This window comes from Lampetra planeri, chromosome 60 (genome assembly GCF_965212315.1).
Source record: "Lampetra planeri chromosome 60, kcLamPlan1.2.h2, whole genome shotgun sequence".
NCBI lineage: Eukaryota > Metazoa > Chordata > Hyperoartia > Petromyzontiformes > Petromyzontidae > Lampetra > Lampetra planeri.
In genome coordinates this window covers 5449243-5473512 of record NC_136166.1, presented here as the reverse complement: position 1 = coordinate 5473512, position 24270 = coordinate 5449243, and the positions used below count along the sequence as shown (strand labels likewise).

At 47.5% G+C, this 24270-nt stretch overlaps 1 protein-coding gene across 1 annotated transcript in view; it reads right to left on the bottom strand.

Moving 5' to 3' along the window:
* LOC144736312 (periostin-like) overlaps nt 1-24270 on the bottom strand; it is a 124972-nt gene that overhangs the window by 5784 nt on the left and 94918 nt on the right. The window contains exons 8-9 of the mRNA XM_078618960.1: nt 14220-14361; nt 2707-2919 (exon numbers count right to left, since the gene is read on the bottom strand). Coding sequence (XP_078475086.1) covers nt 2707-2919; nt 14220-14361 — 355 coding nt within the window. The remainder of the gene's footprint in view (nt 1-2706; nt 2920-14219; nt 14362-24270) is intronic.

Sequence of the window (24270 nt, the reverse complement as noted above, 5' to 3'; positions counted from 1 at the left end):
ATCGCTGCCAATGCAGTATTGCCAAATAAATGATGATTAAAATTGGTTCTCGCGCCTCGGGAATTCATGTTCAGCAGCCCCCATCGCCAATGACCGCACGAGGCAACACAATCACTGCGTCAAATGTTTGTGCTCTGAACTCGCCTCCTTGGCTTCATTTCTCCAGTCGTGAAACAAAATCAAACATCGTCTCGATGGCCTTGCGGTAAAACCACATCCTACGACGCTGAATGGTCTGGGAGAGTGACGCACCCGTTGCAGCGTGAACCGGAGGTTCACTTTAACACGTAGGCTTTCGCGACCAATATTGTTCATAATCAACGATTTTTGGGTTTAGATCGCGTTATTTATAAATGTGTCGTAACCCTCCACCACCCGACACGCGTGAAATGTTGTGGTTTCACGCTTCAACACACCGGTGGGCTAAAGCAGTGAACTATTTGTCTTTTGTCAACGTGACACTTTTTTTTTACTGATTGGTCGGAGGTTCACTCTAAGAAGGCGTCTCAGATGCAGCTCTGCAATATTCGCTTCCACGGGCCGTTCTCTCTCAGACACGAAGGTGGCAGAGGGATACATCCACCACCACCGCCCCCCGCCACCGCACTAGGGATGAACGATTTTGGGGGAAAAATCTCTTTGCGATTTTACTGACAGATTTTGCGATTCCGATTTGATTTGAGATAACATTTTTTCAAGTCAGGCTTCAGTTCAAGATCCACTGTGTAATATATTGAAAACATGTGATGGAGCATTTCCACATGGTACCATCAAAATATGAACTGCTCTATATATAGGATGAGAACTTACAATATATGAATTGCTTCCAACATGTATTTATTAAAAAAAAATTTTAAATAGAACAATCAAACATAGAACAATTGTTAAGTTAAATTAAGTTATAATTATAAAAAATAAAGCGATTCCAATAAAGAAGTAATATGACTTTTCAAATCGCAAAACATCGCAGCCTTTGCGATTTGCTAATCGCATTGTTTCAAATTGAGATATCGATTTGAAATCGATTAATCGTTCAGCCCTACCCCGCACACCGCAAGAGGACCCCGGGCGCTGACACGTGGCCTCTCGCGACGCAACGCCGACAGTATAGTCGGCGTCAAAGCGGTACGAACCAAAGGAAATGACACGTCTGGAAAAAAAAGTAATAAAAAAGATAAAAACACACACCTGAAAGCGAAAATAAATAAAGAGGCGGTTGCGTTAAGGGCGTTGATCGGCACTTCGTGCGTATGTGATATTCAGAGCTAGATATGAATTCCATTACACATGCCTCTATACTCAATGTGCCTGATGCCTTTTCAAACTCGTGAAAATTGTGTTATCGTCACCGCTGAGGAAACAGCGATCGCTTTCGGCCCCACGTGGGACAGCGGAATTGCCCTGCTCGCAACAAACTATCGTTGGCTGGCCTGTCATTCCAGAGGCGGACGTGAATCATCACCTGGGATGCCTCGTGGTCATTCATCAAAACCACTGCGGCAAGGTGTTAACTACCTCGCCTGGTATGCAGGAGGTCGTGCTCGCAACAAACTATCGCTGGCTGGCCTGTCATTCCAGAGGCTGCCGTGAATCATCACCTGGGATGCCTCGTGGTCATTCATCAAAACCACTGCGGCAAGGTGTTAACTACCTCGCCTGGTATGCAGGAGGTCGTGCTCGCAACAAACTATCGCTGGCTGGCCTGTCATTCCAGAGGCGGACGTGAATCATCACCTGGGATGCCTCGTGGTCATTCATCAAAACCACTGCGGCAAGGTGTTAACTACCTCGCCTGGTATGCAGGAGATCGTGGGTTCGATCCCGACCCTGATGATGCCTGCTGCTGTATATTTGAGTTTGCATGTCTCTCTCCACGTGGTCGCGTGGATTTTTTTCCGGGCCCTTGGATTTTCCCTCCACATTTAGAATCGACATTGTGTCTCCTTGGTTCTTTCGGTAAAGTCACGTAGAATGGAAATAATAAAATAATACAAATAAACATAATAAAGTAATTCGCACGACGTTTCGGCAACAACGCAAGCAGCCGTCCTCAGGTGAAGAACAGGTCTGTCAGACTCTGTCTTTCCGACAGACCTGTTCTTCACCTGAGGACGGCTGCTTGCGTTGTGGCCGAAACGTCGTGAGAATTACTTTATTATGTTTCATTTTATTATTTTATTATTTCCATTCTATGTGACTTTACCGAAAGAACCAAGAAGATGAATCCCTGCAGTCACGAAAGCTTTAAATCGAAACGTAAGTTTCATCTTCTTGGTTCTTTCGGTAAAGTCACGTAGAAGGGAAGTAATAAAATAATAAAAATAAAACACAATAAAATAATTCCTACCGACGTTTCGGCCACAACGCAAGCAGCCGTCCTCAGGTGAAACCCAGGTCTGACTTTACCGAAAGAACCAAGAAGATGAATCCCTGCAGTCACGAAAGCTTTAAATCGAAACGTAAGTTTCATCTTCTTAGTTCTTTCGGTAAAGTCACGTAGAAGGGAAATAATAAAATAATACAAATAAAACATAATAAAATAATTCGCACGACGTTTCGGCCACAACGCAAGCAGCCGTCCTCAGGTGAAACCCAGGTCTGACTTTACCGAAAGAACCAAGAAGATGAATCCCTGCAGTCACGAAAAGCTTCAAATCGAAACGTAAGTTTTCCCACGCACACGCGCGTGCCGCCGAGCGTTCGCACCGGAGTCTGGGATGAGGACATCGCCGATGGTGTGCACCACGCCGTTGGTGGCGACCAGGTCCCGCTGGGCCACACTGCTCAGTCCGTTGATGCGGAACTCTCCACCCTCGCAGCCGAGCGTAGTGGGGCTGCCCTCGCGTGAGTCCACCACGCTGTTGCCCAGCACGGCCTCCGAGCACTGCACCGACTCCAAGATGTGGTTGTTGATCACAGCTGCGAGCGGGACAGCGGGCGGAGAAGTGGAGGGGGGGGCATCATGGTTAGGAACGGACGACGGGAACAGATGTGACTCAAATGTACGGCAACGTCACAACGCACACATAAACCTCCGCCACCCAACCCCCCCTTCTGGTCTTCGTACCTGATCGGTCCACAAGTGACGACATCGCATTTATTACTCTATTTAACGCCGAAACAGGAGGATTTCTCCACAACTCTGACTTGCCGCCTGATGATGCTGGTTGTAATTACCGGTGAAACGAATTGGCGTGATTTGTTTACGTGACAAACCTTACTAATTGGCTGTGCCGGGTGGTGGCGGGTATAACGACACGTTTATATTTATGCAATCTAACCCAAAAACCTCTATTGTGGATAATATTTGTCACGAAAACCTACCACGTGTTGAACTAACTTCACAAACATCGGGTAGCTCAAGCGCCGTCGATGTTAGTTCGCCATCCAGCAATCGGTGTCATCCGAAGCAGTCCGCCAACGCCACTCGCGAGGTCCCCACCTCAAAATCAGAGTTCAAATTCCATTCGGGTGCCCGACTCGGCCCCCTCCATCCTAGGAGAGCGTCACTTTGTTGGAGGTAAACGCTTTTTTTAAATCCTTTATATTAAGTTCGCTTGCTTGCTTAGGACTGTGCAAATCTTTCGGTCGTTTTTTAACCCACTTCCCGTGATCCAAATGCAAAAATTGTACACTTTTTAGGACAAAAATATTATATTTAATTACCAATTGCTTAATGGTGCAATGCAATCATCTGACCCATAGGTGGCAGCCATCTCAAGCCAGAGGACGAGAGGACTCTAGCCGCCACGCATATAAAGGATTTAGAGTGAAAAACTTTGTTTTTACGGGTTAATTTTTATCGCTTGTAAATTGAGTTAGTGGAGCACAGGCCTAGCTATTTCTTTACTTATATCTACAACAGCCATTATAGACATATTTAATAATGTACAATATAAAAAATAGAACTAATAAGAAATTAAAATAACCTTCTGGGACATTATTGCAATATCGAACCGGGCCATTGTTTAAATCACCGGTAGAACCGATCAACCTCCGAGATGAAAAAAGTTCTAGTTTAAGTGCAGTGATTAAATGAGATTGTCTCAAAGGTGAACAGTGAATATCTTGTCATCAGCACGTGGAATGTCCACCGATGGCATGTAGAATTCCCACCAATGACATGTGGATTTCCCAAGAAATGACATGTGGATTCCGACCAAAGCATGTGGAATTCCCGCCGGTGGCAAGTGGAATTCCCACCAATGACATGTGGAATTCCGACCATAGACATGTGGAATTCCCACCATTGACATGTGGAATTCCCAAACAATGACATGTGCGTTTCCCAAACAATGACATCTGGAATTCCGACCAATAGCACGTGGAATGCCCACAAGTGGAATTCCGACCAATGCATGTGGAATTCCCACCAATGGCATGTGGAATTCCCACCAATGGCATGTGGAATTCCCACCAATGGCATGTGGAATTCCCACTAATGACATGTGGAATTCCCATCAATGACATGTGGAATTCCCACCAATGGCATGTAGAATTCCCACCAATGACATGTGGAATTCCCACCAATGGCATGTGGAATTCCCACCAATGACATGTGGAATTCCCACCAATGGCATGTGGAATTCCCACCAATGGCATGTGGAATTCCCACCAATGGCATGTGGAATTCCCACCAATGACATGTAGAATTCCCACCAATGACATGTGGAATTCCCACCAATGACATGTGGAATTCCCACCAATGACATGTAGAATTCCCACCAATGACATGTGGAATTCCCACCAATGGCATGTGGAATTCCCACCAATGACATGTGGAATTCCCACCAATGGCATGTGGAATTCCCACCAATGGCATGTGGAATTCCCACCAATGGCATGTGGAATTCCCACCAATGACATGTGGAATTCCCATCAATGACATGTGGAATTCCCACCAATGGCATGTAGAATTCCCACCAATGACATGTGGAATTCCCACCAATGGCATGTGGAATTCCCACCAATGACATGTGGAATTCCCACCAATGGCATGTGGAATTCCCACCAATGGCATGTGGAATTCCCACCAATGGCATGTGGAATTCCCACCAATGACATGTAGAATTCCCACCAATGACATGTGGAATTCCCACCAATGACATGTGGAATTCCCACCAATGGCATGTGGAATTCCCACCAATGACATGTGGAATTCCCACCAATGGCATGTGGAATTCCCACCAATGACATATGGAATTCCCACCAATGGCATGTGGAATTCCCACCAATGACATGTGGAATTCCCACCAATGACATGTGGAATTCCCACCAATGGCATGTAGAATTCCCACCAATGACATGTGGAATTCCCACCAATGGCATGTGGAATTCACACCAATGACATGTGGAATTCCCACCAATGGCATGTAGAAATCCCACCAATGACATGTGGAATTCCCACCAATGACATGTGGAATTCCCACCAATGGCATGTAGAATTCCCACCAATGACATGTGGAATTCCCACCAATGACATGTGGAATTCCCACCAATGACATGTAGAATTCCCACCAATGACATGTGGAATTCCCACCAATGACATGTGGAATTCCCACCAATGGCATGTAGAATTCCCACCAATGACATGTGGAATTCCCACCAATGACATGTGGGTTCCCCGAACAATGACAACTGGAATTTTAACTAATGGCACGGGGAATTCCCACCAATGCATGTGGAATTCCCACCAATTGCATGTGGAATTCCCAACAATGACAAGTGGAATTCCCACCAATGTCAAGTGAAATTCCCACCAGTGGCACGGGAATTCCCACCAATGACATGTGGAATTCCCACCAACGTAAAGTGGAATTCCCACCAACGTAAAGTGGTATTCCCACCAATGGCGTTTGGAATTCCCAACTGTCGGTCAGGAAACGAGCGCAAAGCAACGACCAATTTGACCCTCCCTTATATCTCTTGACGTTGATCGTGTACAGAGGCTGGTGTGTTCTTGGGCGTGTGTTGTGAAGGACACGTCACAGTACACACCCTGCATTCTGCATGAGTGATTATGTTACTGGCTGTCGTCGTACTGAGCTGGTGTTATAGTGTCCCAATGGGAGGTCATTGCACTTGTTTTTGCACCGACTTCTACCACATGTTGCGATGTGATGGCCAGGAATGCACAAAACATTAGGCGGGAGTGTTTATTTATCAATTAAAATTGCGACACTTCCCTTTCTACATTTGTTTTACTTTCAATCTGGCCCAAAAGTGGGACGAAAGCAATTTGGTTGGCTGGAAATTGTTTCAAAAGCTCAGTCATTGTTTAAGAATTCCAGAAGTACAAAAACTCATAAACATCCGTTCATCTGAGTGGAAACAAGTTCAAACTCTGGCAGGCGAGTGGCCGAAGCTCATCGTAGATTTTTATAATCTCCGTGTGATTCGCAAGCCGTTGTTTTGCGGGGGCGTTCATTAATGCACGATCTGTGTAATCAATGAACATTCGAACGTTCAAAGTCCAGGCCACCAGAGTCTCCTCGCAATCGCATCCATTAGGCAGCCCTGAATCGAGTGTGTAAATTCCACATTGCCATTCGAGGATCCAAGAGGATGTAAAATCACACCTGGCCTAAGTGGCCCCAAATGGTTTAAGCGCTTGATTGACAATCGGGAGGTTGAGAGCGCAAATCCCGGCAATGAAGCCGACTCTGCCTCTCAACCTTTCTGGATCAATACAATGAACTGTGGCTACATCTGTAACACTGAAGCTATGCTGCTGCCTATTTAATGATATGCTTCAATTGCCTCAAATCAACAGGAAAGTTCAACCTCTGTAGGCCCGGGGTTCTTCCTGTTCATTCTCTTTAGGACCCACCCCTTCCTGATTGTGCCCCACCCTTTCCTGATTGTGCCCCAATCGTCTCCTCCTTTTCCACACTCTGCACCTATACCTTTTTTTAAAGCCCCGCCCCTTCTTCCATAGCCCCCCCGCCTCTTTCTGTTTAGGCCCAGTCAGAGGTCGCAACCGGGTACCCGATACCTGTACCCTACCCGATACCCGGCTACCGTTTGCGACCCTGGTGCGGCCGGGTACGGGTACGGGTAGGCCGTGAGTCACTGGTGAGTCACCGTTTGTCACTCATTTTGGGTAGGGTACGGGTAGGGAACGAGTACTCGTACCCAACCTGGTACGGGTACCCATTTGCGACCCTGGTGCGGCCGGGTACGGGTATGGGTAAGGAATCAAAACCCGTTTGCGACCTCTGCTTTCTGTAGGCCCAGCCCCTCCACCCAGACATTTGACTTGGGCGAGTTTTGGTAGCGGGTGGAGGTTGTGGCAGTGGAATGAGTGTGCGAGTGTGCACAGCAACAGCAGCAGCAGCATTGGGTAGCGGTGACAATCGGTGCAGGAAAGAGGGGGCGGGCTTCGTTGACGACCATTAACATCCCTCTGAGAAGAGCAACTTGATGACCACGCCTCCAATTGTCACGGTTAGCTACGTACGGTGCGAATGGAGTTCAACGTACCTACATACTGCCCATAGACTCAACACTGCCCATAGACTCAACACTGCCCATAGACTCAACACTGCCCATAGACTCAACACTACCCATAGACTCAACACTGCCCATAGACTCAACACTACCCATAGACTCAACACTACCCATAGACTCAACACTACCCATAGACTCAACACTACCCACAGACTCAACACTGCCCATAGATTCAACACTACCCATAGACTCAACACTACCCATAGACTCAACACTACCCATAGACTCAGCACTGCCCATAGACTCAGCACTGCCCATAGACTCAACACTGCCCATAGACTCAACACTGCCCATAGACTCAACACTACCCATAGACTCACACTGTTCATAGACTCAACACTGCCCATAGACTCAACACTACCCATAGACTCAACACTACCCATAGACTCAACACTACCCATAGACTCAACACTACCCATAGACTAAACACTGCCCATAGATTCAACACTACCCATAGACTCAACACTACCCATAGACTCAACACTACCCATAGACTCAACACTGCCCATAGACTCAACACTGCCCATAGACTCAACACTGCCCATAAACTCAACACTGCCCATAGATTCAACACTACCCATAGACTCAACACTACCCATAGACTCAACACTACCCATAGACTCAACACTGCCCATAGACTCAACACTGCCCATAGACTCAACACTGCCCATAGACTCAACACTGCCCATAGATTAAACACTACCCATAGACTCAACACTACCCATAGACTCAACACTGCCCATAGACTCAACACTGCCCATAGACTCAACACTACCCATAGACTCAACACTACCCATAGACTCAACACTGCCCATAAACTCAACACTGCCCATAGATTAAACACTACCCATAGACTCAACACTACCCATAGACTCAACACTACCCATAGACTCAACACTGCCCATAGACTGAACACTACCCATAGACTCAACACAACCCATAGACTCAACACAACCCATAGACTCAACACTGCCCATAGACTCAACACTACCCATAGACTCAACACAACCCATAGACTCAACACAACCCATAGACTCAACACTACCCATAGACTCAACACAACCCATAGACTCAACACAACCCATAGACTCAACACAACCCATAGACTCAACACTACCCATAGACTCAACACTACCCATAGACTCAACACAACCCATAGACTCAACACTGCCCATAGACTCAACACTGCCCATAGACTCAACACTACCCATAGACTCAACACAACCCATAGACTCAACACTGCCCATAGACTCAACACTACCCATAGACTCAACACTACCCATAGACTCAACACTGCCCATAGACTCAACACAGCCCATAGACTCAACACTGCCCATAGACTGAACACTACCCATAGACTCAACACAACCCATAGACTCAACACAACCCATAGACTCAACACTGCCCATAGACTCAACACTACCCATAGACTCAACACAACCCATAGACTCAACACAACCCATAGACTCAACACTACCCATAGACTCAACACAACCCATAGACTCAACACAACCCATAGACTCAACACAACCCATAGACTCAACACTACCCATAGACTCAACACTACCCATAGACTCAACACAACCCATAGACTCAACACTGCCCATAGACTCAACACTGCCCATAGACTCAACACTACCCATAGACTCAACACAACCCATAGACTCAACACTGCCCATAGACTCAACACTACCCATAGACTCAACACTACCCATAGACTCAACACTGCCCATAGACTCAACACAGCCCATAGACTCAACACTACCCATAGACTCAACACTGCCCATAGACTCAACACTACCCATAGACTCAACACTGCCCATAGACTCAACACTACCCATAGACTCAACACAGCCCATAGACTCAACACTGCCCATAGACTCAACACAGCCCATAGACTCAACACTACCCATAGACTCAACACAGCCCATAGACTCAACACTACCCATAGACTCAACACTGCCCATAGACTCAACACTACCCATAGACTCAACACTGCCCATAGACTCAACACTACCCATAGACTCAACACAACCCATAGACTCAACACAACCCATAGACTCAACACTACCCATAGACTCAACACTACCCATAGACTCAACACAACCCATAGACTCAACACTGCCCATAGACTCAACACTGCCCATAGACTCAACACTACCCATAGACTCAACACAACCCATAGACTCAACACTGCCCATAGACTCAACACTGCCCATAGACTCAACACTGCCCATAGACTCAACACTGCCCATAGACTCAACACTACCCATAGACTCAACACTGCCCATAGACTCAACACTGCCCATAGACTCAACACTGCCCATAGACTCAACACTACCCATAGACTCAACACTGCCCATAGACTCAACACTGCCCATAGACTCAACACTGCCCATAGACTCAACACTGCCCATAGACTCAACACTACCCATAGACTCAACACTACCCATAGACTCAACACTGCCCATAGACTCAACACTACCCATAGACTCAACACTGCCCATAGACTCAACACTACCCATAGACTCAACACAGCCCATAGACTCAACACTGCCCATAGACTCAACACAGCCCATAGACTCAACACTACCCATAGACTCAACACAGCCCATAGACTCAACACTACCCATAGACTCAACACTGCCCATAGACTCAACACTACACATAGACTCAACACTGCCCATAGACTCAACACTACCCATAGACTCAACACAACCCATAGACTCAACACTGCCCATAGACTCAACACTACCCATAGACTCAACACAACCCATAGACTCAACACAACCCATAGACTCAACACTACCCATAGACTCAACACTACCCATAGACTCAACACAACCCATAGACTCAACACTGCCCATAGACTCAACACTGCCCATAGACTCAACACTGCCCATAGACTCAACACTGCCCATAGACTCAACACTACCCATAGACTCAACACTGCCCATAGACTCAACACTGCCCATAGACTCAACACTGCCCATAGACTCAACACTACCCATAGACTCAACACTGCCCATAGACTCAACACTGCCCATAGACTCAACACTGCCCATAGACTCAACACTACCCATAGACTCAACACTGCCCATAGACTCAACACTACCCATAGACTCAACACTGCCCATAGACTCAACACTGCCCATAGACTCAACACTGCCCATAGACTCAACACTGCCCATAGACTCAACACTGCCCATAGACTCAACACTGCCCATAGACTCAACACTACCCATAGACTCAACACTGCCCATAGACTCAACACTACCCATAGACTCAACACTGCCCATAGACTCAACACTGCCCATAGACTCAACACTGCCCATAGACTCAACACTGCCCATAGACTCAACACTGCCCATAGACTCAACACTGCCCATAGACTCAACACTGCCCATAGACTCAACACTGCCCATAGACTCAACACTGCCCATAGACTCAACACTGCACCATAGACTCAACACTGCCCATAGACTCAACACTACCCATAGACTCAACACTACCCATAGACTCAACATTACCCATAGACTCAACACTGCCCATAGACTCAACACTACCCATAGACTCAACACTACCCATAGACTCAACACTGCCCATAGACTCAACACTACCCATAGACTCAACACTGCCCATAGACTCAACACTACCCATAGACTCAACACTGCCCATAGACTCAACACTGCCCATAGACTCAACACTGCCCATAGACTCAACACTGCCCATAGACTCAACACTGCCCATAGACTCAACACTGCACCATAGACTCAACACTGCCCATAGACTCAACACTACCCATAGACTCAACACTACCCATAGACTCAACATTACCCATAGACTCAACACTGCCCATAGACTCAACACTACCCATAGACTCAACACTACCCATAGACTCAACACTACCCATAGACTCAACACTGCCCATAGACTCAACACTACCCATAGACTCAACACTGCCCATAGACTCAACACTGCCCATAGACTCAACACTGCCCATAGACTCAACACTGCCCATAGACTCAACACTGCCCATAGACTCAACACTGCCCATAGACTCAACACTGCCCATAGACTCAACACTACCCATAGACTCAACACTACCCATAGACTTACACTGCCCATAGACTCAACACTACCCATAGACTCAACACTGCCCATAGACTCAACACTGCCCATAGACTCAACACTACCCATAGACTTACACTGCCCATAGACTCAACACTACCCATAGACTCAACACTGCCCATAGACTCAACACTGCCCATAGACTCAACACTACCCATAGACTCAACACTGCCCATAGACTCAACACTACCCATAGACTCAACACTACCCATAGACTCAACACTGCCCATAGACTCAACACTGCCCATAGACTCAACACTGCCCATAGACTCAACACTGCCCATAGACTCAACACTACCCATAGACTCAACACTGCCCATAGACTCAACACTGCCCATAGACTCAACACTGCCCATAGACTCAACACTGCCCATAGACTCAACACTGCCCATAGACTCAACACTGCCCATAGACTCAACACTGCCCATAGACTCAACACTACCCATAGACTCAACACTGCCCATAGACTCAACACTACCCATAGACTCAACACTGCCCATAGACTCAACACTGCCCATAGACTCAACACTACCCATAGACTCAACACTGCCCATAGACTCAACACTGCCCATAGACTCAACACTGCCCATAGACTCAACACTACCCATAGACTCAACACTGCCCATAGACTCAACACTGCCCATAGACTCAACACTGCCCATAGACTCAACACTGCCCATAGACTCAACACTGCACCATAGACTCAACACTGCCCATAGACTCAACACTACCCATAGACTCAACACTACCCATAGACTCAACATTACCCATAGACTCAACACTGCCCATAGACTCAACACTACCCATAGACTCAACACTACCCATAGACTCAACACTACCCATAGACTCAACACTGCCCATAGACTCAACACTACCCATAGACTCAACACTGCCCATAGACTCAACACTGCCCATAGACTCAACACTACCCATAGACTCAACACTGCCCATAGACTCAACACTGCCCATAGACTCAACACTACCCATAGACTCAACACTGCCCATAGACTCAACACTGCCCATAGACTCAACACAACCCATAGACTCAACACTGCCCATAGACTCAACACTGCCCATAGACTCAACACTGCCCATAGACTCAACACAACCCATAGACTCAACACTGCCCATAGACTCAACACTGCCCATAGACTCAACACTGCCCATAGACTCAACACTGCCCATAGACTCAACACTGCCCATAGACTCAACACTGCCCATAGACTCAACACTGCCCATAGACTCAACACTACCCATAGACTCAACACTACCCATAGACTTACACTGCCCATAGACTCAACACTACCCATAGACTCAACACTGCCCATAGACTCAACACTGCCCATAGACTCAACACTACCCATAGACTCAACACTGCCCATAGACTCAACACTGCCCATAGACTCAACACTGCCCATAGACTCAACACTACCCATAGACTCAACACTGCCCATAGACTCAACACTGCCCATAGACTCAACACTGCCCATAGACTCAACACTGCCCATAGACTCAACACTGCACCATAGACTCAACACTGCCCATAGACTCAACACTACCCATAGACTCAACACTACCCATAGACTCAACATTACCCATAGACTCAACACTGCCCATAGACTCAACACTACCCATAGACTCAACACTACCCATAGACTCAACACTACCCATAGACTCAACACTGCCCATAGACTCAACACTACCCATAGACTCAACACTGCCCATAGACTCAACACTGCCCATAGACTCAACACTACCCATAGACTCAACACTGCCCATAGACTCAACACTGCCCATAGACTCAACACTACCCATAGACTCAACACTGCCCATAGACTCAACACTGCCCATAGACTCAACACAACCCATAGACTCAACACTGCCCATAGACTCAACACTGCCCATAGACTCAACACTGCCCATAGACTCAACACAACCCATAGACTCAACACTGCCCATAGACTCAACACTGCCCATAGACTCAACACTGCCCATAGACTCAACACTGCCCATAGACTCAACACAACCCATAGACTCAACACTGCCCATAGACTCAACACTGCCCATAGACTCAACACTGCACCTCCGATTAGCACGGCCCGCTCCGTGCAGCGCGAAAGAAGTTCAGCATCCTTCCTGCACATCCCTGGCGCTGCCGCTTCGTATCATCCCCAGTCACACCACCTGCGATCCGGCGTCGGGGGTTTGAGGCTGCCACCCCCACCCACCCACCACCCCACCACCCACCACCCCCACCACACCCATCCCCACCTCCCCACCACCCCCACCAACCCCCACCTCCCCACCACCCTCACCACCCTCACCCATCTCCACCACCCACCACCCCCACCCGCCCACACCCACCCACCCCCAACCCACCCACCCCCACCACCCCCACCAACCCCCACCTCCCCACCACCCCACCCCCCCCCCACCACCCACCACCCCACCACCCCCACCACCCTCACCCACCCCCACCACCCTCACCCACCCCCACCACCCCCACCACCACCCACCACCCCTACCCACCCCCACCAGCCCCACCCCACTCCAACCCCCCCCACCCCCACCCCACGTACCCTTCAGGGCCTCGGGGTCCCCCAGGATGCGTGTGAGAACGTCCTTGGGGAGCCTCTCGAAGGCCTCGTTGGTGGGCGCGAGCAGCGTGAAGGAGCCCTTCTGCTCCAGCTCCTCCATGAGGTCCGCCGCGGTCGCCGCGGCCTTCACGCGCACAGACGCAGGGTCGCCGTCAACACCATCAAGACAACATCACCATCAACACCATCAACACCGCGTCACCATCAACAGCAGCGTCACAACATCACCATCAACACCATCGACACAGCATCACCATCAACACAGCATCACCATCAACACCATCAACACAGCATCACCATCAACACCATCAACACAGCATGACCATCAACACCATCAACACAGCATCACCATCAACACCATCAACACCGCGTCACCATCAACAGCAGCGTCACAACATCACCATCAACACCATCGACACAGCATCACCATCAACACAGCATCACCATCAACACCATCAACACAGCATCACCATCAACACCATCAACACAGCATGACCATCAACACCATCAACACAGCATCACCATCAACACCATCAACACCGCGTCACCATCAACAGCAGCGTCACAACAGCAGCGTCACACGCCCATGAAAGACCCCGACGGAGATTCTTCCGCCCCCCCCCCCCCCCGTCTTGGACCTTCGACGAAGCTCATTGGCCCACGACCTCGAAACCGCGTGCGCCGCGCGCGCCATGACGCAGACGCAGACACCCCGAACGGCGACGAGAACGACATCCGAATGGACGATCAACAACAACAACAAAGAAAACCCTCTTCTTGGTTCTTTCGGTAAAGTCACGTAGAATGGAAATAATAAAATAATAAAAATAAAACATAAAATAATTCTCACGACGTTTCGGCCACAACGCAAGCAGCCGTCCTCAGGTGGAGAACAGGTCTGTCGAGAAGACTTGGAGCGACTATTTAAGCTGGGATGGAGGGGCGAAGAGCGCCTTGACAAAATAATTTGCATATCAAGAGGAATTTAGCATATTTATGTATTACTTCCATTCTACGTGACTTTACCGAAAGAACCAAGAAGATGAATCCCTGCAGTCACGAAAGCTTTAAATCGAAAAAGAAAACCCTCTCCGGCAGTGTGTGGTGGGCCTGTGGGTCACCACCCAGAACGGAGAGAAGCGTGGCTTTCGCAAAAAAAATTCGGAGGGCATCGGCACAGCGATGATTCGCCACCACGCCAAAAATCCTGGCCGCAATCATCCCGCTCATCAAACCACGTCGATGTCAAATTATAGCACTTGCCCTCAGTGCTGGATTAAGCTGGTGTGGGGCCTGTAGCGTATGTTATAAAGAGACCCTAAATTATAAAAACATTAAAAAAATGTTTTTACTTGCACCGTTGAATAATTGTGATATTTAATTTGCCGTATGGCCAGATAATACGACAGATCGCTAACCTTAAACACCCAGTCGTTCATAAAAGTGTAATGCGGTGTAGTACTATAGTAATAGAGCAAGTGCAGAATCACTGAATTGAAATTAATAGTAGTTTTTGTAATTTTGTTTGTTATTTTCTTTGAACCTATCTATGAATTCCTGCAGTCACGAAAGCTTTAAGTCAAAATCGCAATTGATAGCTTGAAATTATTTAGCGCGGGGGTCCTTGAAAGTGCGGGGCACGTAGCATTATGTAGCTACTTGTGCTACTACGATAATCCCGCACTGGTTGCCCTGCATGCACGTGTCCACCCCACCGTTAAAATCGGCGTGCCTCGCCACGACAACGGACGGTGCCATCGAAAGCAACCTGCGCTGAGTCGCCGATGAAGCGATGGGACTTAAAAATCCTATCAACAACCGTCCGGCGCTATGCCAAGCTGCATTGGCATTCGATTGTCGAACACACGGGGTTACGAGGTCACTTACTCTTTGTGCGCGCCGCAAATGAGCAATGATAGATAATACTGACAGGTTTTTTCGGTAAAGTCACGTAGGTAAAAAATAAAATTCAAAGTTATTAACTTTTAATTTTATTAAAAGTGATTAACTTTTAATTTTATTTTTTACCTACGTAGGTAAAAAAATAAAATTAAAAGTTATTAACTTTTAATTTTATTAAAAGTGATTAACTTTTAATTTTATTAAAAGTGATTAACTTTTAATTTTATTTTTTACCTACGTGACTTTAAAAATAAAATTAAAAGTTAATAACTTTTCATTTTATATTTTTACCTACGTGACTTTACCGAAAAAAATCCTATGAGTATGAATCCTTGTAATCACATAAGCTTCAAATCTAGAATGATAGATAACCCTCGCTGATCTCGTCAAAGAAGCATGCACACCATCATCACGCGAACTGCGGCGGCCGGTGGCTAAACCATCGCACAGAGACGGCGGTCACCGCATCGCGCGGCGTTTCCGGATGCGCTTCTGCGGCCGTCTGGAACGCTCTTCCTATCCGACATTAGGAAGCCGCCGGAACTATGATGCACTTTTTGAAATCGAGCTTGAAGATGTATTTGTTTCGAACCCCTTTTTGCGTCTCGTTTGTTGTCCTCTCCCCCGCACCTCCGATTCACATTCACAAACCTTGGCTCGCCAGAAGAAGGCACCACAGCAAACGGACCGATCGCCATCCGTTTCCATGTGTACGGGGATAGTGTGTTTCCACCTTCGTGCGCGTGTTTTTTTGTTGTTGTCTGGCTCTTCCTTCAACACTTACGAACGTTCATTAATTGGCTGATAACAACTTCTAAAGAAAAACCCAATGCAGGCCCCTCTTGAAAATGAGCGCTGTGACGCGGTGTGGCTTTTTATGCATACACAATTTCATTGGCTTTTGAATTCAAACAAACTCGAATTGAATTAAATGATGACGTCACCCTGATGCTGCTCTATTTAAGACCGGAAGCAACAGGAGAGCTTCACCATTCTTGCCCGATGAAGCTGATTGTAATTATCAGCGAAACGTCGTACTACTCAAATTTTAAAATGCTGTTGATTCTCTCTTCAGCACACCAGTGGGCTAAAGTCAATAATTTTTCCTTTTTAAACGTGACACATTTTTTACTATTTGGCCGTGTCGGGTGGTGGAGTGTTACGACACATAAATAACGCGATCTGACCCAAAAAAAAACTATATTAAGAATAATATTGGTCGCGAAAGCCTACGTGTTAAATTAAACTCGACCACCTTACATTTGTGAGCTGTTAAAAGAAGTCTGGAATGTATAGGGGGCCACATCAGCCTTTCATTGTTTATATATATATAAATGAAAAAATATGCACTGTGTGAAGAATAGTATGGCCTGTCAATCAAAATGTTAAATAATTTATATACGGTAACATTGCAAACGTTTTCCACAATTCCATTGTTATTTGCAGTTCTGTAGAATAAATACCTTTACAAATATGTCTTTTTAAAGGAGATTCAAGACACGCGAAATGGTGTTACGTTAACGCTAAGTCTACATATTTATATACTAACGGTAGTTGTAAGATATGAGCTTTAATGTCAAAGCTCACTTTTCATAAAATGTGAAACCTTTTATGCTGGGTCTCTGCACAGAATTTGTGTCATGCCATTCTCAAAGCGCCACAGATGTCCCTGTGGAATGTGGAATGTGGCATTTCAACTCTTGGCGCAAGGTCGATAAATGGCTTATAAACTAAATGTTAACATTACAAATGTATCTATTATAACATTATTTTAATTTATGCGGGTGCCACGGTGGCTAGGAGATGTTAACTACCCCGCCTGGTACACAGGAGGCGGTGGGTTCGATCCCGACCCTGACGCCTGCTGCTGTATATTTGGAGTGTGCGTGTCTCTCTCTCTCATCATCATCACGGTGGCTAGGAGATGTTAACTACCTAGCCTGGTACACAAGAGGCCGTGGGTTCGATCCCGACCCTGACGCCTGCTGCTGTATATCTGGAGTTTGCGTGTCTCTCTGCACGTGGTCGCGTGGATTTTTCTCTAGGTCCTCTGGGTTTTCCCTCCACATTTACAATCAAGGTTTGTGTAAATTATTTGACTGCTATAAATTTCCACGCATTAAGCCACTTCTTTGGGCGATCATTTGTGGCCAGGTCATTTGTGAAAATGAGCTACATAGCTCAGTGGCCTTACCTAGTAAAATTTAATCGTTTAATACAATATAGTAGGCTGTAGCACGATACCATTAGTATGTTGGCTGAAGCTAAAAAAACACAGTGTTGTGAATGTTACAATAATTTGATGATTGAATAACACCAAACTTTCTAATCATATTCTTCCAAGCACGATTACATTACGGATATGCGCTCGATTCAAGTAAATTTTATTTTTTAATTTGTACCCATCTCAAAATAGATTCCCTTCATTACTCTTTCCCACAATAGTCAACGGTGTCTCAATTTTCTTGATTCTTTCAGTAAAGTCACGTAGAAGGGAAGTAATAAAATAATAAAAATAAAACATAATAAAATAATTCTCACGACGTTTCGGCTACAACGCAAGCAGCCGTATATATAAGCTGGGTTGGAGGTGGAAGAAGAGCGCCTTGACAATTATGGGCCAAAAGCGTTGGGGGTTGGAGGGGGGTCTGGGAAGCAGTGCCTTTGGCTGTCAATGCGATAAAGAGTTCACACAGCCTCCTCCCCGAGATCAATGAAGCAGAGGTGCATTTCGCAAGAGTTAAGAAAAACAACATCGGGCAAAAGCACACGCACGCACACACGTGGCCAAGAAATGGAGCAGCTCTTGTGAGTGTTGCCCCTGCCTGAACCCACACTTTGCGTCGAGGTCGTGGGCCTGACCGTCGAAATGCAACATTGACGGTGTGAGATAATCGTTGCCAGAACCACTCTTGCTGCACCTTCCGATGAAGGCGATGACTCTGACCTCCCTACCCACCCCCACGTTGCAATTAGAGGCAGCCCCTTCTCTCATCTTACGATGTACAGACCATATTCGGCGGAGGTGGTGGGGGGGGGGTAGGGTCATCGGTGGAGTTTCACAGCAGGATTATCGCCGTGGACTCTGGCAGCTGCAATGAGGCTATGCAAAGACAAAGATCTCCCCAACCCCCCAGTATAGCCTTTGCAGACTTTTGGAGCAAGTGCTGTTAGCGAAGTGGCGCCTATGAAGTCCCACGTGGCACATGAAGTGAGGGCGGCTGGCCAGCACCACGCCCGGCCGCCTTTGTCTCCCTCTTGGACATGTTTACGCCAGGCACGCGTTTGAGGCCGAGTCGACCTTGGGGAGGCCCAGCACCGGTTCCGATGATAATCGTCGCTGGCGTTGACCGTGAGCGGGAATCGAACTCGGGCAGCATACCACGTGGATACACCCCACTGCACCACGTCATGCCTCGAACATCGCGCATGGCGAGGTCAAATTTCCCCACAGAGGTGTTGCCGGGCTATGCGCTCCAAAATTGCATCAATCGGCCATGGTGGGGTGGGGGGGTCAGAGTTCAACACCCAGGCCACTTCTTCCCTTGTCGGAGTAACGCAGCGCTAGGTGAAATCCCAAATCGCCGCGATGGCGTGCGAATCAGCAGTATCGTTCGAGCAGAGGTATCGTTTGAGCATACTTCGCCACGCTGATAAGTGCAGCATGAAGCCGTGTGCGAATTAGCGGAATCTTTTTCTCAGCATACTTCACTCTGATATGTGTAGTGCAGTGAAGGGAAAGTGGGTCGAAGACTGCTCACATTCATCACTCGCCACTGATGATAGCCATGTGTGAACCACTACGTCACTGCTCCTCTCTCCAGCAATCTTATCCACATGTCAGTATGAAATAAAATGGTCCTGGGACACTTGGGGTCACGTACAATAAAATAAGTGAATGTGGCATCTAAAGTGTTTTGATTTAACTTTTGCTCCCCCATATACGGTCCCCAGAGGCATATTTTGCAGCAGTGGCCATTGGTGGCTCTTCTGTGCCGATGAGTCCAACTTTGGACGAAACCGGTCCACGGTTTGTCTCTGTTGTTGCATCACTGCTGCTGCTGTCAGTCGGTCACATTGACTCAAAATTATCTTGACCGTTACCTAAGGCAAGAGAGACCACAGTGCAGTTCTTCAGGAACTGCCGATGGTTTTATTTGCAAATTAAGCACAAAAAATGGGCGGTGTGCACTTTCCGCATTTTTGTACCTTATTCGAAATCCGAGGCTTTTCCTAACGAATCAATCGTACACGTAACGATTGGATGCCATTTTATTATATCCTTACAAATATTATAGATCCATGCATATGTCGCAGTTCATATCTGTTTTTCTAAATACAAAAACGTCATCGCTCATAATTCCAGCTCCCATCTACGGAGGTGCGGGGGGAAGGAAAACAAACTAAACACAAAAAGCATCTAAAAAAGAAACGAGTTTTAAACGTAGATTTAAAAGTGCATAGCTCTCAGTGGCTTCTTAATATCGTAAGGAAGAGCGTTCCAGACGGCCACAGAAGCGCATCTGAAAGCGTCTTTGTTTGACGGCTGAAATAAAAACCGCTGCTGCAAGAATGACCGGAGTTTGCATGATGATATTTTATTATCCTTGACGAGGTCAGCTCGGTATTGCCATGGCCTTTTCTATACCTCTGTAATGGCAATAGAGTCAATCTGCGGTGTGAGTGGACTAGTGGCCACGGGTGGTAATGACAGGGGAGTCAGCCGACAGTGCAAATGGACTAGTGCCCATGGGAGGTAATGACAGGGGAGTCAGCCGACAGTGCAAATGGACTAGTGGTCACGGGTGGTAATGACAGCGGAGTCAGCCTGCAGTGTGAATGGACTAGTGCCCATGGGAGGTAATGACAAGGTAGTCAGCCTACAATGCGAATGGACTAGTGGCCATGGGAGGTAATGACAGGGGAGTCAGCCTACAATGCGAATGGACTAGTGGCCATGGGAGGTAATGACAGGGGAGTCAGCCTACAGTGCGAATGGACTAGTGGCCATGGGAGGTAATGACAGGGGAGTCAGCCTGCAGTGCAAATGGACTAGTGGCCACGGGTGGTAATGACAGGGGAGTCAGCCTGCAGTGCAAATGGACTAGTGGCCACGGGTGGTAATGACAGGGGAGTCAGCCTGCAGTGCAAATGGACTAGTGCCCATGGGAGGTAATGACAGGGGAGTCAGCCTGCAGTGCAAATGGACTAGTGCCCATGGGAGGTAATGACAGCGGAGTCAGCCGACAGTGCAAATGGACTAGTGGCCATGGGAGGTAATGACAGGGGAGTCAGCCTGCAGTGCAAATGGACTAGTGCCCATGGGAGGTAATGACAAGGTAGTCAGCCTACAATGCGAATGGACTAGTGGCCATGGGAGGTAATGACAGGGGAGTCAGCCTGCAGTGCAAATGGACTAGTGCCCATGGGAGGTAATGACAAGGTAGTCAGCCTACAATGCGAATGGACTAGTGGCCATGGGAGGTAATGACAGGGGAGTCAACCTACAGTGTGAATGGAGTAGTGGCCATGGGAGGTAATGACAGGGGAGTCAGCCTACAGTGCGAATGGACTAGTGGCCATGGGAGGTAATGACAGGGGAGTCAGCCTACAGTGCGAATGGACTAGTGGCCATGGGAGGTAATGACAGGGGAGTCAGCCTGCAGTGCAAATGGACTAGTGGCCACGGGTGGTAATGACAGGGGAGTCAGCCTGCAGTGCAAATGGACTAGTGGCCACGGGTGGTAATGACAGGGGAGTCAGCCTGCAGTGCAAATGGACTAGTGCCCATGGGAGGTAATGACAGGGGAGTCAGCCTGCAGTGCAAATGGACTAGTGCCCATGGGAGGTAATGACAGCGGAGTCAGCCGACAGTGCAAATGGACTAGTGGCCATGGGAGGTAATGACAGGGGAGTCAGCCTGCAGTGCAAATGGACTAGTGCCCATGGGAGGTAATGACAAGGTAGTCAGCCTACAATGCGAATGGACTAGTGGCCATGGGAGGTAATGACAGGGGAGTCAGCCTGCAGTGCAAATGGACTAGTGCCCATGGGAGGTAATGACAAGGTAGTCAGCCTACAATGCGAATGGACTAGTGGCCATGGGAGGTAATGACAGGGGAGTCAGCCTACAGTGTGAATGGAGTAGTGGCCATGGGAGGTAATGACAAGGTAGTCAGCCTACAGTGCGAATGGACTAGTGGCCATGGGAGGTAATGACAAGGTAGTCAGCCTACAATGCGAATGGACTAGTGGCCATGGGAGGTAATGACAGGGGAGTCAGCCTGCAGTGCAAATGGACTAGTGCCCATGGGAGGTAATGACAGGGGAGTCAGCCTACAGTGTGAATGGAGTAGTGGCCATGGGAGGTAATGACAGGGGAGTCAGCCTACAGTGCGAATGGACTAGTGGCCATGGGAGGTAATGACAGGGGTATAAGTTGTGAGTGAGAAAGGACTGGTGGCCATGGGAGGTAATGACATGGGTGTCAGCTTGCAGTACGAAGGGACTGTTGGCTACGGGAATGATCGAAAATAGGAGCGTGGCCAGGTGATGGACGAGGACGGTAGAGCCTGCTGGTGGAGCGAGTGTCTAGAGCCAGCGAGAAGGTTCTGGAATGGGGGCATGGCCTCGGACCGTATATAAGGGAGATGTGCGGGAGAATTGGGGCTGTTGCAGTGGGGGTCTCCGCCTGTTCGAGTGAACGTGTCTACAATATTTACACTATGAGACCTCCTTTACCAGTGGCAAAATATAGTAGCACGCCTTTTGGCGTCATCTGGTCCAACACCAATGGAGACTAGGCTCTAAGGAAAGCTGTCTCGGGTGTGGACCAATCAACTTCAAGGACAGTGCATATCATTACCATTATCAGAGTTGTTTCTTTTTGTTTGCATTTTGACTGTTTGTGTTGCGGTTATTGCAAACATGATGCCTTGTAAAAAGGTGTCCGTTTTGTACCAGTTTAAAGGGTAAAAACCTACTACTATACTGTGTCTACAATAGAGAAACCATCTCAAGACAAGTGTGTCGAGGTCGTCATTACACCTCCAACGCAGCGCGAGCCGCCTCTGCGACGAGCTCGGCGATTGTGAGCGAATAAATGATTGTCCTTTGACAGCTGCACGTGATCAGGCGACGCCTTTGCCGGAGAAACAACACACTCAACACGCTCGTCAACAACACTGTGGCCTTAAAAGGAAAACAAATATTTCGATTTAAAGCTTTCGTGACTGCAGGGATTCATCTTCTTGGTTCTTTCGGTAAAGTCACGTAGAAGGGAAGTAATAAAATAATAAAAATAATACATAATAAAATAATTCTCACGACGTTTCGGCCACAACGCAAGCAGCCGAAACGTCGTGAGAATTATTTTATTATGTTTTATTTTTATTATTTTATTACTTCCTTTCTACGTGACTTTACCGAAAGAACCAAGAAGATAAAAACATATATATGAACGGCGACGTTGCGGACAATGGTCCGCCTTCATTTGCAAATGTGCGATTGGAGTATGTGGTTACCGCTATAAATGTCCACGTGATAAGCCAATTGGTTAAGCACTCATTTCTGGCCAGGTTGCCTCAGAAAAAGAGTGATATAGCTGAGTTTGGCCTCTGTGCCTGGGCAAATAAGAAATAGTTTAGTTTTAGTCCCATAGCACACAAATAGAGAGGCCAGAGAGCTTGACGCACATGATCTGAAGCGTTACGAGTTCAATTCCCAGTTGGGGCGTTGACCAGTGTCCACTATCCTGCCAGGATCTCCAGCGATCGGATGCTGAGCCGCCAAAGCTGAAAGCCTGGGTTTGATTCCGGCTTCCAGTTGGCGGTGATAAACATTGCGTACTCATGTGCACCGAGTTGATGGTCTAAGGCAGTGGTCCTTCTTAACCTGCGGTGTGAAATGCCTTTTCGGGGGCGGTGCGAGATACGGAGAGATTTGTTTTCGAAGGTAAATCGTCGAAACACAAATTAAGCACTGGGCACGTGAGAACACCAACTTACTTTGTTGTTTCATCAAACCCGATGTATTTATTTACATGGTACATTTTCTAAATATTGAGAACCAAAGGGGTGCAAGGCTGCAGTGAATGTTCAGAACCACTGGTCTAAGGCCAATCAGAAATGAC